General features: G+C 39.0%; 3 protein-coding genes across 3 annotated transcripts; 1 reads left to right on the top strand and 2 right to left on the bottom strand.

The window, feature by feature from the left end:
* The first annotated feature begins 513 nt into the window (after positions 1-513).
* On the top strand, positions 514-4,836 carry LOC131800192 (uncharacterized). Its single transcript, XM_059117890.2, has 4 exons — positions 514-647; positions 1,843-1,978; positions 2,710-2,958; positions 3,822-4,836. The coding sequence occupies exons 1-4, from the start codon at positions 578-580 to the stop codon at positions 4,150-4,152; spliced, it is 786 nt and encodes a 261-aa protein (XP_058973873.2). The 5' UTR covers positions 514-577; the 3' UTR covers positions 4,153-4,836.
* Positions 4,837-5,718: 882 nt separating this feature from the next.
* On the bottom strand, positions 5,719-8,889 carry LOC131800138 (galanin receptor type 1). Its single transcript, XM_059117818.2, has 2 exons — positions 8,123-8,889; positions 5,719-6,820 (listed from the first exon to the last, which is right to left on the bottom strand). The coding sequence occupies exons 1-2, from the start codon at positions 8,557-8,559 to the stop codon at positions 6,043-6,045; spliced, it is 1,215 nt and encodes a 404-aa protein (XP_058973801.2). The 5' UTR covers positions 8,560-8,889; the 3' UTR covers positions 5,719-6,042.
* A 2,188-nt stretch (positions 8,890-11,077) lies between these two features.
* Positions 11,078-16,778, bottom strand: LOC131800170 (uncharacterized). The gene is made up of 4 exons (XM_059117859.2): positions 16,397-16,778; positions 13,598-13,736; positions 12,632-12,898; positions 11,078-12,454 (listed from the first exon to the last, which is right to left on the bottom strand). Exons 1-4 carry the CDS (start codon positions 16,452-16,454, stop codon positions 12,034-12,036), a joined length of 885 nt encoding a protein of 294 aa, XP_058973842.2. The 5' UTR covers positions 16,455-16,778; the 3' UTR covers positions 11,078-12,033.
* Positions 16,779-17,511: the final 733 nt, after the last annotated feature.

Below are 17,511 nucleotides of genomic sequence, written 5' to 3'. Positions count from 1 at the left end.
GACTCTAACTCGCCTCGGCTATCGTTTGATAGAGACCCTCCGCTATAAGAAAAAAAATATCCGTCTTTAAAAAGACTCTGAAAAAATTTCAGATTTCATGTGAAATTTCGTACGTGACCGAAATAAAGAAACTTAACGACTTACCACTGAAGCCTGACAAGATCTATAGATCGCGTACAAGCATGAGTTGTTAGACCCGTGGTTTTTCAAGTTATACCAATTTTATACCCGGCTTATTCAGGAAAAGACCCCGACGCATCCAGGCTTAGGGTTACAGTCATATCTACTTAAACTACACTTAAAATTTTATCATCGAAACTAGTCTGACATCCCGCCTAAGCGACGCCTTGTTGTTGTGATACAGAGACGAAATCGGTCTCAAGATTAACCACTCAAATTATGTACATTTTAGCGGTAGAATACAAATCATTTTAATTTAATTTCTAGCTCATGATTACAGAATTATTGATGATATTTATACGATTGTAATCGCTTTTCGTGATCAGAGGAAATCTTCATCGCTCCTTTAGCATGTCTCCTGTGAAGAAGAGATCTTTGATACGACAGGAGAGTCATCATGCCCGAGTCTACTTCAGCGCAAATGAATTTCCAGACTTCGATGTTGTTTCTGCTGTTTTCTACTTTAGGTAAGTCTCAAAAAAAGTTTGTTAGCAGAAATACCTTTTCAAACTTGAAGTATTCACAGAAACTGACAGATTCGCTCAAAGAATTTCTCGAAAAAAAAAAACATGAAAAAAATTACCGCGGTATATCTCATAAAGAAATTGAAAACGACACAAGCCTCGATTCAATGTTGCAGGTAATATTCATGTAAGATTCAGTAAGCTTCAGAATTTCTGACTTTTGACAATGCTGGGTCGGAATATAGAGATACCCTTCTAAATTTTAGGAATCCTTTTTTGGGTGTTGGAAAGGTCATTTCCTATCAGTTCCATCATGAAACCCGCTCCAAGATTGTTATAATTCGATCTTAGGATAATGTGCAATACTGAATGATATTCAAAGATTTCAATTTAGCTTAGTTCTTGGTTTAAAGAAACTCGCGATGAGAAGTAATATTTGCAAATACGACAAAGTTACTATTTAATTCTAACTTTTAAAAGGGGGACCTCGTTGATTCAATCTCCTAACTGGTTTTTTTCGAGTGGCCAAATCTCGAGAATCATTACTAGCGAAAAGTAAAGAACCTATATTTGTTTGTAAAGAGGTTACTGAATTCAAAATTAAAAAAGAACTTTTCAAAATTATTCATGAAAAAGACGCTGTCGCCATGTGGTTTCTGAGGTTCAGCTCAGCTCCGCAAAAAATTATTCGTAATTATTTTGTGGGGACGAAACCTGATTGAGCTGTGCATGGTAAATGAGGATTAAATAGCAAAACTCCTTTTAATATTTTATATTTGCTGATAGAAAGGGAATCTTCTCTAGGTTTTAAACTGAAATATAGTCCTGTAGCGACAGTTTAAATCCGAACTAGTTGTATCCCGACTAGAAATTTCCAGAACTTTGATACTCACCTTAATGGACCATATAACAATAAAAATTGACATCCTTATCGCGTTTAATTAAAACATCATGAAAATTTAATGAATACAAAAGCGTTCCTTTTTCTCCTGGGTGCAATTTCCCGAAAGAACTACAACCACTTGCAAAAGTAGTTCAGGCATATTACTGTGACAAGAGAGAATTTTTAATGTATCACCTACCCTCTATTTTTTGATCTAACACCAAATTCTCGGAGCTAAAATTACGTGAGATGTATGGCTGGTGATGAGGAGAATTGGTATCTCTCTCTAATTTGCGTTCTTGTTCTCTGTGTCAGTTTTTCAAATGATGGTTCAAATAACTGATGGCGATATCGGCTCTTGCAGTCTCCACATGTATTTTTATGAAACCCGGAGCAGTTGTGAGACTCCTTTTTATCGGAGACTTCAGCTCGGTCACACAGCCAACTGCAGGTGCGAGAGGCATGTTACTTCTAACAATAAGTGTTATTCAAAGAGAGCCTTCTCTCCGATTCTAGACTAAAGTTTAAATCACCTATTCCTTGTCGCAAAAGGGATGTCCCTTTATGAAAAATATTGAGGAGCTTGACTGTCTAAAGTTCGAAACGATGCCCCTAATTGATGTGCTGAGAGGGCCCTCTGAGAGACTAAAGTTTACATCACCGCTTTCCCTCCCCCAGCCTTTCCCAAGAAAAGGGCTACCACATGGAAAATATTGGGTAGTTCGTCGGAGGTTTGTTTTAATATCCTTAAGTAATGTCGTAGAGTCTCGTAAAACAATCCGTTCGCTTGCCCTAGGAGGGCCTAAAGTTTATATCACCTATGTCAGCTCCCCCCCATGCCCCCAGCCTGTCCTGATCGAGCTAGGAGGAGTCTCCCATTTGAAAATTATCGGAAGGCATATCAGAAGTTTGAATTAATCTTCTGAGAGTAGCTTAAGTCTCATTTGATTTTTTTAAAGATAAAAAACGATGAGTCAAATATAACCGTATCGTCCCAAACACTCGTCTTTGGAGACAGCCGAGCATCACTCAGATTTCCATGCGATAGTGCTCCCCCCCCCCCCCCCGACTCATCTCGGCTATCTACCCGTCTAGTTTCATTTTAAAAAAATCAGTGTATCGATCTTCATAAATAAAGAGACTGAGGAAAAGGCTGAATCAATTTTTAATTTCTCTTGACAGTGATAGTTTTGAAAGTCTCATTAGTTGCATCAAGAACGTCACTCGCGTTTGTGAACACAGTTGGCGAAGCGATAAATGGATAGACATGGACGTCAGATTGAAATTCAGGAAGCAGTTTTATTGTCATGATGGGGCTTTGATTCTTCCCATGGCTTTGTGTGGGAGCGGTTACTACAGAAAAGGTCCGAAATGCTTACGAGAGTTCCATAGGAAGTTTCGAAACGACACCAGTGACCCGTCGCTGTGCGAGTAAGTGGCTTTTAAGGAGACACTTCTGGGGGCCGATCGAGCCTTAACGTTTCTTTGATGGGTTGAATTTATACCGATCATTGTCTGTTGAGGAGGAGATGGTGCTGTCACGAGAGCGCGCTATGACCCGCTCGTCTCGAGGGAGTGAGTACTCCTTAGAAAGGCCCATACTAGAAGGCTCCGCCCAAATAAGGTCCTTTTCAAGGTTTAGGGATGTATAGTTTGATAGAGAAACATTTCCCATCAAAACTTGTATATACCAGGGGAAGGAATTTAACCTGCGGGTAAGGAACCTCCCATGTGAAACTCTTACAAGTCCCGATCCCCCTACCCCCCCCCCCCCCTCTTGTCCCTCTCTGTCCGATTGCGGTCCTGAGGCACTTTCTCGAAGGTCCTGGTAACTTAGTGGACCCGTAAAGCTGTTCTGTTTATTTTTTATTAAGTTTTGAGAACTATACAATTAAAATATCAGCTAAAGAAACAAAATGGACTGGTCTAGGTGCCAGAGCCTGTTTCTTTATTCTTTAAATTTTGCTTTTCAAATATGGCTTTAGGCCCGTTCCGGTTATTAAGAATTTCAAGAAACTGGCCCGGGTCAAGTATTTCGCACTTTTCCCAAAAACATTTTTAAAGTTTTTTATCTATTTGCATTAATCTTTAGCCCTTCAGGCAAGAGCAAAAATTTCCAATGTTTTTTCAGTATTATTTTTGGATGAATGCCTTTATTTAAAATAAAAATAAACCTCAGGGTAGCCCCGTCAGAGGCCCTAAAGAGCCACCTGCTATCAATGGGAGCCCTGCCCTATTTTTTACTTTAAATAAAAGACTTGAGTTCTATTAACATTCCATTTCTAATATTGCAGCGAGTACTCAAAGGCAAAGGATTGTATAAATAATCTTTTAAACATTGAATGTCCTGCTAAGAAAGGCTCAGAATCACCTCTCATGAAGATATTATTTGACGGCTACAATCCCTTCTGCCCTAACAGAGTTTACTATCCTCCGACTACAGTTACAGCACCCACACGCAGAACTCAGCAGAAATCTGAAAAGGTACCGGGACCTACGATCAAACCGGTCCTTAGCAGAAAAAAAATTTCTTCCAGCGGTGCGTGCTGCAATAAACTGTATTCTGAGCTACATCTACTGATTCTAATTCTCCTTGTGGAGAAATTTTCAGTTCAGTGTCGATAGTAACCGGTAAATGTATGTCTTTATCAGACAAAGCTTCGTGATTGGTGTAAAAAAAAAAAAAGGTGCTGCCCCCTAAACCAATCAGAAACGAAATTAGATGAAATTGTGGCGCGGTCAATTAGTCCATCAGTTGTATTTCCCGCGCTTCAGGCAATCGACTTTTCTTAATCATATTTTCTTTAGAGAAAGATGTTTTTTTTTCGTCTTAACGCTAGCGTGGGACAAAGAAAAAATTCTGAGTCCCAATGAGGACCTTCTTTTATGGGACAAAGAAAAATTATGAGTCCTCATGAGGACTTTCTTTCTTCTCAATTGCTATTAAAAGTTATTTGTATAAATTTTGGTCAATTTTGGACGACGACACGAAAAATGCTTGATAAATTTTTTCATGAAATAGCAGTTGTATGAGATGGAGTGATTAGCCTCCAGGAACCGGATTCCAATTTTAAAGATTTATTCATATTAGAGCCTGTTGAAAACTGTACGATACGTTAATTAGTCGTAATTTGATTGACATTTGTAAGCGATTTCATTTGTGAATTACTTAACCAAACATGTATGCAACACGTGTTTTTTTTCGCCCATATATGGCCTTGTTCCACGTGCTTGCTACCCCACGTTTTTTATATCCTTTTCGGATAAGCCAGGAGCTGTGAGAAGGAGTTAACCGAAGCGTTGTAAAGAATCGTTGAATCAAATGAATAAACCGTGACTTTATAAGGAAGCGTGGTACAGTTTTTTCACGTTTTCAATAAGCCTTGAATGATAATATACTGCTACTCAATTTGCAGGATCTGTATAAAGTGTAACTAATTTGCGTTGCAAGGCACTATTCGATGTAAAATAGTACGGTCTCTATTTCTGTGTGAATCATTTGAGAATTCCTTAAACACTAATTTAGCGTTTTTTAAGGTCATGAATGTTGTTATAAACCTGACAATTGATGTGGAAATTATCTGATTTGTCCTTTTTTACTCTTAGCTGATAGTCTCATGTAATTACCACCATTTACAATTCTCCCTTGATATGGTTTTTTCATCCTGTTTACAGCTAATGGCCATTTTTCTCTTCACTTTGATTTTCTGCTATTAACGAGATTTTGTCACATAAGCGGCGTGTGTTGCAAATTATGTCTTACCCGACACCTCATCTCAGAACACTTATCAATTTTATCTTATGATTTTGAGATTTAAATTTTACAATTTTCTTTCAGAGTCGAAAAGCTTCTCTGAAAACGAGGTAATACCTGGTCTCCTCTCGATCACAGGCCCACGAGACCGTCTTCAATTAAGAATGCATATGAACTCAAAAAGGGGCAGGAACCGTTTTCTTGTGGGAAATCATGAAGTTTTATGCTCGGTCACTGTACATTTCCTTCTGCATATATGGGTCATCATTTCCATCATTGTTATTGTTACATGAAACTGTGTGACTGCTCTGACCATGGTATTGGGTATTAACAAAGAACTTCATTTCGCTTAAGTTATGGATCTAAGCTTTAGTTTCTTGCTGCGAAAGTAAGAAATAATCTGACCATTTTCATTGTGTCCACACTTTTACGTTGTTATTATGTTTATTTGAAAATAATGTATCGTCCTGAATGGCCTTGATGTATCATGAAGTAGTTTTATGTGACTATTCACATGTTCTGAATTAGATGATTGTTGAAAAAACGGTAGTTTAGTGGGATTTACTTTCTCCCACCTTTTTCCAGTCTACTATCAACAGACCCACGAGGGAAATTTTCACTTTGTCATCAACTTGTCAGACTGATGCAGTCTAAAACCACAATGTTGAAATCTCAAGAATCTAAGAATTTGCTAAAATCATCAATTCGTATTTCACAGTCGAACTGCTTTACACGTCGATCATGGTGTGTTTTCCTTCAAGTCATTTATCGTCTAGGGACTGGTAATGGTTTGGTGAGGAAACGCATTCTATCATTGGTATACACTGGGTTGGAGGCCCACTCGACCGCGATAGGCTGAGCTGGGGTCTGGGACCGTTCGAACACAGTTTCTTTGGAATCTTTGCTAACTCTGCTCGAAATTCCTTACAAAATATTATAAAAATAACAGGATTGCAAACACAATTAGTGTACGTGAAAAGCCAACAGATAATCTTAATTGAGTTCAAATCCTGGTGTGTGTGTCCTCCGCCAAAATCTGACCATAACCAGAGTACCTGGTTGGGCAGCATAAAGACGGCGAAAATTGCAACAATAACGATGAAAAGTTTTGTCACCCGTACATTCGACTCCACCTCGAAACCACGCCTCATGCTCTTAGCCACGCGAGAGCTTATCTTCCGAACCACTCCCCTACCTCTCTCTGTGCTGTTGTTGCTCTCGCGATCTCGGTGTATTTCTCCCCTTGAGCGCATCTTAGTCGTGTTACTGGTCACATTATATAGTTTCGTCAACGCCAATGTATACATGGCTGTCATAAAGCTGAGAGGCAATGCGTACTGTACCAGGAACAAGATTACCGTATAGGCTTGTCTGGAGGTGAAGTTTGGCCATGCTTCCCCGCAATTGTGATCTTCAAGTTTTAAGACGATGACATAGGGTACCACCACAACCGCTGACAGAATATGAACGCTTGAGATGAGAAAGGTTATCTGTCTTTTCGTAAGACGCGGGGTAAAGGGGTGCATTAGAAGGCGGAATCTGAAAAGTAAACACATGTCTTGGTATTGCAGTTAACATAAGTCAGTATCATTTCCGTCGGAGTGTTATAAATAGAAACGAAAATGCATATAAAACTCCTGAAGCTTGAATCATTCACAACTTCACTAAGTAATCTTATTATAAAGCTTGCAGTGGCCGCGGGCATTACGAAGCGAATCCTGTGCTCTGATTGGCTACCCGAGCGGGAAAGATGAGCTTATCTTGTCCGCTGTGATCCCGTGCTAGGAAAAAAACTGCGTGAAGCGCCCGTACAAAGTTCGAAATTTTTGGACAGTGTCGGTGATGGAGTCGTTAAAGCGGCAGAGCACAGTCCAAACATAGAAAACATAAACGACCCAGTTGGTTTCCTTTCCCGGCTCTCGAAAGAAACAAGTCATTCTTGATTCTTATCAAAGCGAAATCAGTTTTTGCCATATGATTAATCTTTTAATGAGCAAGCTTGCTCGGTCAAGATGGCTGGATATTATCTTAGGTTTTTTATTTGGGGGGCGTTTTTATGGACCTCGAAAAATGCAAAAAAAAAAAAGGAAAAAAAAAGACTCCGCCAATATCATCTCGACCTCACGCTTGGTAAACAACGCATATATCTTTTCATTTGCAAGGGTTACATTTTTATAATTTTGGGCATAATTCTATAGCCAGAGCATCGAGCATGATGTCGGCGCAATTGCTAAAGTTGTTTAAAATTCACTCCATATTACAGTCCAATAAAAGATAAATTCTGTGGCCTGAGTACTGCCACAAATGTGCCTGCTTCTCTTGTCTGCGCTTCAGGAATTCGATCCACTAAAATATTTTGTTCTGAAGGGCTCCTAAAAGCCATAATTTTGAATTATTAAATTTAGCATCATGAAACATTTTGAACATAATTTTTGGCACAATGCCTTGTTTTCATGGGGTGACGCTTAAAAGCAGAATGTTCAAATTTTCGAGCATAATTTATCTGACCCTGCCAAATGAACTGTGCTGAAATGTAAATAACTAATTAAAAGGACCTCATGCGCGAAAAAAAAATAAAAAATAAAAAAAGAAGTGTCTTCCCTCCTCACTGGTTTCGTTTGAATAATAAATTCCTGTTAGTTAATTAATTGACAGTATCTGAATTTTTGGAATAAATTTGGTGATAAATAATTCCGTTGGCATTGATTAAGAATTTCCATCAGCGAAGGACCAAACTCCAATTATCTAGAATTGCTACGGTAACTTTTTGTGAAACAATCGTCGCTGTATCTCTAATCATGTAAATTATAAGGTTCATTTTAAAACTCGTTCTATACTAACCTGTCTAAAGAAATGCCCGCCAAGGTTAAGGCAGAGGCTGTAGCTGTAAATGTCGTTGCTGGCCACAACATTCGACACATTATCGCGCCGTAAGGCCACATGTAACTACGTTCCTCCAGAGCTAAATCGAACGGGATGCTCAATAATGGCGTTAGAAAATCGCAAGCACTCAGATTTAACAACAACCTGTTCGACGAAGCTTGACGAAGCCGGCGATTGCAGGAAATTAAACAAAAGACTAGTCCATTGCCAAGTGAACTGAACGCTAAAATGATGAAATACAAAAATAACTTGGAAGTTTTGAATTCTGGTGATTCGCCGACCAAAACGTCCGTTGTCGGGTTCTCGGAAAATGTCGATCCATTTATCAAAACACATGCTGCACTGGTATGTTCTTGTACGCTGAAACTTGTGCTCTCTTTCATGGTTGGAACCATAAGTATATTTTGGCCTAACAGGCCAAGTAGAAACTTGTAAAAAGTGCGCAATCGAAGACTCGATCACGAATGAACGCGAGCGAAGCTGTAGAATTTCTTCCACAGCCCCCAAGTTTTGATCTGACAGGCTGAACTATTGTCTTCCGTCGTATCTCAGAAAAACGTCACTAATGCTGCAGATGTTCATCTTTGCTCAAAATAATCCCCAGATGCTACTGAAGTATATCTTTCTCAACGGTTTGGCGAAAGATAGCTCGATTGATGCTTCACTTAGGAAATCAGCAAAGTGAACTGCTTAGTTTCTTTTGTCCAAAACTGAATTGTTGCAGTTTTCGGTCCCCCAAAAAATGGCCTTGCATCTCATCAACTCGCACTTTAAGTTCGCGTGATCTAGAATTAATTGAAACAATCTTGTGTTTGATACATCCTCCGGGGGAGATAAAATCAATGCTGCAATTTCTTAGGGAGGGGACCGGGGAGGTAGAGGGCAATGTTAACGCATTCTGATAAAATAAGCGAAAGAATAGGTGTTTTGGTATTACGTTTCGCAAGAAAAAGAAGAAAACAAAAGAAAAATTCAACCGCTATAAAGTATTTACTGCGAATAAAACTTCTAATGCTGTTGCTATAAACTATCGGGTAACTAGCATAACAGCGGAGCGTGACACAGAAGGCCCAAGGAATGTTACGCTCAATTGAAAAGTCTTAAGTTAGACGTGCCCGGCTTGAAAAATCTGAAGTTGGCTTCCAAATCTTTTCTTGAATTAAAATCTTGAAATCATAGAGTGAAATTCACGGCGCTATGTTGTCACAGAAGACTACCTTATCCTTCCCCTACACGCGACTTAAGCCTCCCCCCTGCCTCGTTCTCAAGTCTTCTTGTTAACAGATCTAGTTTCTGTTATGGTATGCAAAATTGATTTCTAACTTAAGCGGTCTGTGCGTGCATTGCAAAGACCATCGCTCCTTCAGCTCAAATGAGGTGCAAATTTTTCCCAAACCCTGTTAAGTTTTTTTTCCGATCAGTACTTCACTTTTCGCACATGATGCATAAGGACCGGTCTTTTAAAATTCTCTCAAAGTAATCGTCTATTGGCTCCATGAGTAGCAAAGAAGTCGGCATACAGCTTTAGAACACAATTATATCATGTGCACGGTTTATTGACCTTTTCAAGTGGGTCCTCGGAACATCATGAGCGTTTACGATCAAACTTTCGCGGGGCGTAATTGTTGACAAGAATAATAATAAGGTAGGTTAAGAAAACTTTTACAGTGACAATAATAATTACAAAGGGGAAAATATTAAGTGGAATTCCCATTTAAGAGGGCAATTTCTCCGGATTAATTTTCACCTTGAAACGCAGAGAAACTGGAACGGAATAGATCGAGCAAATTGGATAGCGCGCTATAAGTCCCGATGAATGATTTGACCTGTATTGTCGACAAAATCCGAAAATGCATTTCATTTTAAGAACGCCCAAAAATTATATGATTACCCTCTAATTGCTATGCCTCAGGCAACATGACAAGTCAGTTTAACATTTTGTTTTGACTTGTTTTAGATTCTTAAGCATTACGATCTGTCAAGAAAAAACAGTGAAAAGGAAAAAAAAATTATGTCCGCACGCCGCGCGGAACTCTGAAAGAAGGCTCATGAAAAGAAGTGACTACAAGCTAAGCCAGAGAGTTTGATTTCTGCGCTCCGCTCAGAAGGCAAAAAAAATATATGATTGGTATCGACCAGAATTCTGTGAGTAAGTGGTACACAAAATCAAATTTTTTCTTCATTCATATTTTTTTAATTGCGCGATGGACTACGAGGAAGGATTGCTCGTAGTCTGCAGTATTCTGATTTGTGTTTTTTTTCTCGCGCACTTTGACCGGGCATCATTTTTACTACTTTTCCCTTTTTTATTAGCGAGTGGTGGAGGCTGAGAAGAACCAACACTCCTTGAGGGGCCAGCTAAGCTTGGCGAAAATAAGTACGACACAACAACTTGTATGCGTCCAGCTTCCTTACATTCTTATAAACAACGATTTACATACGAGAATCTGCCCGGCGACGATTCGAAGTTATTGCTTCACAGGATAACCTCAAAAACCTCAGCCAAAACCTAAACTTGGCAAAAAGACACCAAAAAAAATGCCAACGACTCCCAAGCAACGCACATGGCGCGGGAAACTCTACCCTAGGTATATTGTCAGCGGCGCTATAGATTTTAAGAAAATTCAACGAATCATACAACTCCCCTCCAGCCGGGACATGTTCATCCCCTATAGAAGTCCGGTTATGAGTAATGAAAGTGTAAATTTTGAAAGTCTTTTAACTGAAAAACCCCAAAACTACAATGAAATGAAAAAGGCTTGACAATTCCAAACAGTGTATGAGGTTCTGTGGACAATACCTCAAAAAGGTTGAAGACTTAAAATCAAACTTGATAAAATAAAGGTCGATGTGAACCTACCGCCAACTGAACAACTGAGTAATTGAACTGAGAAAGATACGCAGTCGGGCGACAAGATGTGTTTATTTGCTCTAAGGATCATTACTTGATAGGATATCAATAACTAGCACTCAGATTAAACTTGTCAGCTAATTCAAATGGTTTTAAGCTTTAAAAGATTTTCACAAACTCTAAGTGGTGACTACTGACCCATAAAACATGGAGAACCTGCACACTTTTCTAATAAGTAACAGTTCATAAGCTTTTTTTGCAGCTAATCACTTTAATTAATTTACAATATGCGTGTACGTTGTTGTGTAAGCTGCCGTGCATGTTAACTTTATACAGCCTTGCATTAAAATGAGTTGAAATACTATGTCTCATTACAAGCGTGGTAACCGCGAAGCGCTCCTCAGGGGAATGGAGAGGCTCTTGCGTTAATTCCCCCTCTCCCCCTCACCTTATTTCATTTACTACTCGGCGCCAGTTCTCTCGTGATGTTTCGAGCATATAATCTATTTGTTGGTTATAAGCGCATTTAAGTTACGTTGTCTTATGGGTAAATAATGGAGTGAAAGAGTTACCATCGTGAATAAAATTTGTGGAAGGACAACCAATCGAAGCGTAAGAAAAGATGCTTTTGTTATGAGCGCTCAGAGAATAAAAACAATTCTAGGTCCTCTGTTAGGATTCAATCGACCGATCTTCCAATTCCTTGTTTGGTTGCTCGAGTAATTGAGTCCTCGAGAACTCTTAGGTGTGCAAGGTGTGACACGAAAATGACATGAAACAAATGTTATTTATACTGCTAAAATGAGGACAACATTTTACCCTCGCTGTTGATTGTCTGACTTCCGGTACTCTACGCGCCACGAGTTCCGGTAATATTACTAATTACCTCGTCTGGAAGGTGTTGCGAATATAATTTAGCCTATCCCGTTAGATAAACACATTCTACCATCGGAATCTGTTTGTGTGGATTGGACGTGTATGATCTTCCGAAGGTTTCAAGAAAGTTTACTTCATTGAATCAAACCGTATAAAACAACTGCAGAATCACGCAAGGAAAGAAGAAAGCTTGAAACGTATTTATACTAGTGCCTGTAGCGGCGTTGATATGCTTCGGTGAACAACTCACGAATTCTCTACGAATGTCATCTGTAGGAGTGGTGATTGTATTACTTGTGATATTATGCGCACTCTTGGAGTTGTTATTGATGTTGCTTGTTGAGTTGTTTTTCAGCAGCTTTGTCCAGGGGTTGTCAAGTTCACGCACTCCGTTGCATTGATCCGGAATCTTGGAAGCTCCAGGGTCACGATTGTTGTCGCAGTAAGGATTGTAATTGTTTTTGATGAAAGTCAAATCAATCAATTCTCGGTATGATGTTGGTAACTTGGGGCAGGTTGAAGCAAAGAGCTTTCTCACACACTCTGTGGCCTTAGCATGTTCCCTGTTGAAATTCGATGGAACGTTAGGTAACATTGATACGTTAATCAGTTCGAAGCTGCAACATCCCCGCCGGGGCAAACCTCCGGACATTGGAGATTGGTTCGTTTCAATGCACTTCCCCCCCCCCCCCCCCCCCACCAAGCACAAAATTTTGTTCAAATGCTTCATATCGACTTACTTGCAAAGATCTGGATCAGTCTTGTCTCTGGCAAAAGTCCCTTGAAAGGACTTTAAACAGTTGTTTAGATTAGTGCTGAACGATTCGGGGCAATGAGCGGCCAAAACTTCCAACGAGTGTGAAGTAGGTAATCCCAATGCCCCCTCATGGCACATGGAAGTTTCTGTGAATTGTACTCGAACACTCTCAAAATGACGCGCATAATCTGCTCCAAAGCAGATGTTGTATGTCCTTCGTATACAATTGATAGTTTTGTTTACCTTGGCCCTAACAATGGAAATAAAAAGGACGGTAGGTAAAATTATTATAAAGTCAGTCCAGAAGCAGGCAAACAGGTGTCCGTTAGGCGTGAAAATTTACAAATTCTAACCAATGATGGTAAAGGAAAAGTTAACCGTAGAAATTTTTTCTGATAACCGTAAAGGAACGAATTTGAAATTAAACGTTAGCCGTGAAGTGACTAAAACTGTAACCGTAAGCCGTAAAAGCCAGAGGGTCGCCCCAGGGATAACCCCTGGGATAACTCCCGAGATATAACCTTAGCGGCGCTCATCGGATTTCATAGCACAAGGCGACAAGGATAATAGTCCTTCACCTCGGGTGACATGCCTTTCCAACCGCTCCCCTCTCCTCCTCACTCCGTGGTATTTTGTCGTGTTTTCAGTTTTCCGGTACCCATTTTATATCCCTGCGTAAAATGTTTTGGCAAAGAAGAAGGAGTCTGCTGCATTATAATGTAGGCAACCCCGTCTTGCTTATTGAAAGAAAGCCGAGTTAAAATTGAAACAGTGGTGGACTTTCTGTAATTTTATACTCCCTCTAAACTACATCCGAAATAAGACGAAAATTAGTTTCGCAATCTCAACGGCTTATTTTCAGCTCATAACGGGTTAGGGCAACTCAAAAAATAAAATAACAAATTTAAAAAAAACTGGAACAATGGAAGTGAGACAGGTTGTAACTTACCCACAATCTCCCACGGAATCGTTCTGCAGTTCTTTGATGAACATCGTGACGCATTTGCGCATGTCACAGAAGAGTTCCAGAAATCTACAATCGCCAACATATGAATTGGACAGGGTAGCCTCGTTTCCACTTAGGAAAACTAAATCAAATCATACAGGTTAGAAACAAAAACGTGTATTTATCTGACCCCATATTCGATATCATCTGGTATCAGGCGAGCACCTGATTTTTCCTCCTACTTCTGAAATTGGTTTATTTTAGGTGAAGATATGGTTGAAGCGCGAATTTATCTCTCTAGCACCTCGGAGGTAAATGGTGTATGGTGTATAGACCTGTTGCTACTGTGCTAGGCAACTATTGAGCAACATTTGGCGTTTGGAGCAACTTTTTGGGGTTCTTGCAACCTTGAACAGTTTTGCCTTTCTGTGCAATTTTTGAGCAAAATATAAGTTTGGAGTCCATATTAAGCACGAAAAGTCAACGATCTCCTACAAAAACTAAAGTTTATGAGAGTTTCATGAATTTTGATCAACCTTTCAAACACATAGCCTGTGACTGACAACGTTTTGAAGGCCTATTGCAATCGTTATCTAATATGATAACGGATAATTGGCTAAATTGACGTTCAGCAAGACAGAACCATATGTTTTGTTCGGTGAAAGTTAGATATCCTTAAAAATTAGCCCATATTTGCGAGCAACTCTAAGTTTCAAGCTATTTTTCTTGACCGATGTTCGCAGTTATTGTGAATAACAAAAAACGGACTTTCAGTTGACGTTCATATGAAAATATAATAAAATTTAGGTAACAACTTTTGAAATTTAGGTGGCAACTTTTTGGATTTTTACCAATTTTTTTGGAAACTTTTTCGGTCTCCCAGTGAGCAACTTTCCAGCCTTGTAAAAGCACAATCAGGACAGGTCTTATGGTGCAGTACTACTTGCTTATCATATCTGAGCCTGTCGATTAATTAGCGGGAGCTAAAAGCAATATCACCCGTTGTGTTTTATACTTATTACAAGTACTTAGCGAAAACCTTTGATAAGTGAACTATAAGATGAAACCTTTTGGTGACCCAAACCCTGTATGAAATGAACTTTTGAAGTGGCTTCTTTCGACGTGACTTCGTTTAAAGGAAACGAAATTGTTCCATGTCATATGACTGAAAGGCATCTGCAATATTTTTATTTTTAGCTTTGCTCTCGAGTCAAATGTGGCAAGTTGAAGTAGCTAGACTTTAGAGAGTACAGAAAATATTTGTAAGTCGTAAAATTACAAATCAGATTTACAAGAAATAGACGAAACATCTTCACTGCACGTCGGCTTCGGTAAAAAAGGAAAAAAACATTGAAACCCGGCATTACAATCCTTGATCTCAATAAGTTTCTAACTTGCGTCAATCACATTTTTATTAATTAATTGCGAGAAATCACAAGCTAATCCTAATGAATATTGCAATGGTACAAAATTGTGCATTTATAGATATTTTCTCAGGAGATCTGATAATTAAACAACCTTTCCTAAAAAATGAAAACTGCAATTTTAAATTTAACTAAATGAAAGCTCCTTGTTTATTTGGCATATTTTGCTTCTTTTCCGTTTTAATTTAATATTTTGGTTGAACTAGTGCCAGACCGCAGTAGACAGCTGATGAATTATAACAGTGTGAATTTCAACCCACCATACTCGTGTGTAAACCCACAAACCACTTTCTCTTACACTCAGAAAAAGATTTCTCTTGGAACTTTCTCACTTCTTAGCCACTATGGAATTTTCCTCCGCCAGCCTTAAAGCCAAACTCGATATTTATCAAATCATCGAGGATTCAAAGCGCACCGTCGATTCCCCTTCTAAATTTACAGTAGGTCTTAGAAAGTACTAATTAATTTTGCAACTACTTACAAGCAAGAAAAAAATGAAGACTAGACATTTAAAGCTATATGAAGAGTTTATCAGAGTAAAATCGTAACTACATCTCAAAGCGAAGTTGTCTATAAATCACTCCTTCTGAAACAATATAACCTTATTTTCATTAAAAATTGGACTCGCGCCAAGTTCATTTACCCGAAAGAAACTTGAAATTTGTTTTGAGATTGCTTAAAAAAGGCTGGGTGCAGAGCAATCCTCTAAATCTCCATCCGCCAAAATTTAGATTTAAGCTCTTAACTTACGCGCCACAAGACAAAAGAAGTATTTTTTCATAACAGCAAAAATAGCATTTTAACTCCCACCTAGATCTTGACTGCTTCTCCTATTTAATATATTTTGTCTCCAGATTAATATAATTATCTTCATAGTTAGCAAGCTTTCAAAATTCTTTCTATTCTCTGAAACCTAGAGACTGAAAAACCTTAACTGTATATACCAAAAGGAGATTTATGGATAATTCATGCAGGTAGTTTTGGATGCATTTCAATGAGCAAATTTTGGCCAAGACTTGATAAATTTCATATTCGTATTTTCACAATTTATGGTATGAAGTCGCAATATTCTATGCTTAGATAAGCAAACAACAGGATGATATAACTCGTCCCTAAAATGAGTTGGCATAAATAAGGAATACCAAGATTGCTTATAGACAGTGCTTTCTAAAAGAGCCACTGTTTCAGTAGCGAAATGGCTACCTTCCATCGTGAGTTTACAGTTTCGCGTAGTCATGCAGAGAAATTGAAAATATAGACAGCAAAACTAAAAACAGTTTGCCACCATCTGTCAAGAATTACAAACACTTAATTAATCTCGAAATCTTTCCGGCTAACCTGAAGTGAGCCAAGTTAATTAAAGGACTCATTTTCTTACCGAGAAGGAAAACTACGGCGAAGATCGATCGCATCCGAATTGCCACGAGCTCTTCCATAAACGTCGAGCGAAGAGGGAAGAAGAATTGAGGCCTCCTTCAAAGATGAGCCGACACTTCTGGTATCAGTCGTCAGCAAAATCAGGACATACCTACCACTTCCGAATGATTACATTCCGAATTAGTCCGACTTCCAGTGCGACGACATATTACGATTACATCCCGAAAAAAACCCCCGGCGGCTAAACCGATCCTTAAGCACGACCACGAGTAAGCAGCGAGATCAAAGCACGCCGATTCGCGATACAGTCCTACTAATCGATCAAACTCAAGAAATAATCACGATTGCAGCCCGATTCTTAGGCACGACTAACAGTGAGCAGAAAAATCAAAGCAGGCAGAGTCATGGACAAAATTCAAGAATTCATATTGATTGCGGCAGTTTTGTCTTACCGTTTCCTGTGATATGATTGGTCTAGACAAAACCAAAACAAACTGGCGTGGCCGAGAGAGGATTGGAACGATACTTTTTGCCAGCTTTCTCGTGGCGGCCATTTCGTAATGCGAAAGGAGCGGCAAAACAGAATGAAACATTTCAAAAAAGACATCATTGACTAATTTATTTCTGTATTACAGTATTACAAATCTAATTTTTTGACAGGTATGTCATCATGTCGTTTGCTCGCAGTGGTTTGTTATCAAATTCTATCCGTTTCCGGTGACATGTCTAAAAGACACCTCGCGGAGAGCATCGACCGATGAAATTACATATTTACTTCAATTCCATCTGCAATTTCTTCATGAATGAAAATGTCTCGTATTAGAAGTAGTTCTGCAAGAATTTCAGGGAACACTTCAACCAACTTTAACCACCGGTTGTTTGTTTGCTTGATTTTAAGGGTGCCCTCCGGCTTTTTCACACAAGGGCAGAGTCTTGTGCACGATGAGATGTCCGCAAAAAAATTATCAAATTCTATCCTTTTCCGGTGAGACGTCTGAAAGATAACCTCGTGGAAGGTAGCGACCCATGAAATAACATATTTATTTCAATCTCATCTGTAACTTCAAAATAAATGTTAAAGGAAATGTCTTGTATTGGAAGGACAGTAGTTCTGCA

The sequence above is a fragment of the Pocillopora verrucosa genome, chromosome 11 (assembly GCF_036669915.1).
Source record: "Pocillopora verrucosa isolate sample1 chromosome 11, ASM3666991v2, whole genome shotgun sequence".
Taxonomy (NCBI): Eukaryota; Metazoa; Cnidaria; class Anthozoa; order Scleractinia; family Pocilloporidae; genus Pocillopora; species Pocillopora verrucosa.
Note: the sequence above shows the minus strand (reverse complement) of the source record. Positions and strands in the feature narration are given on the sequence as shown.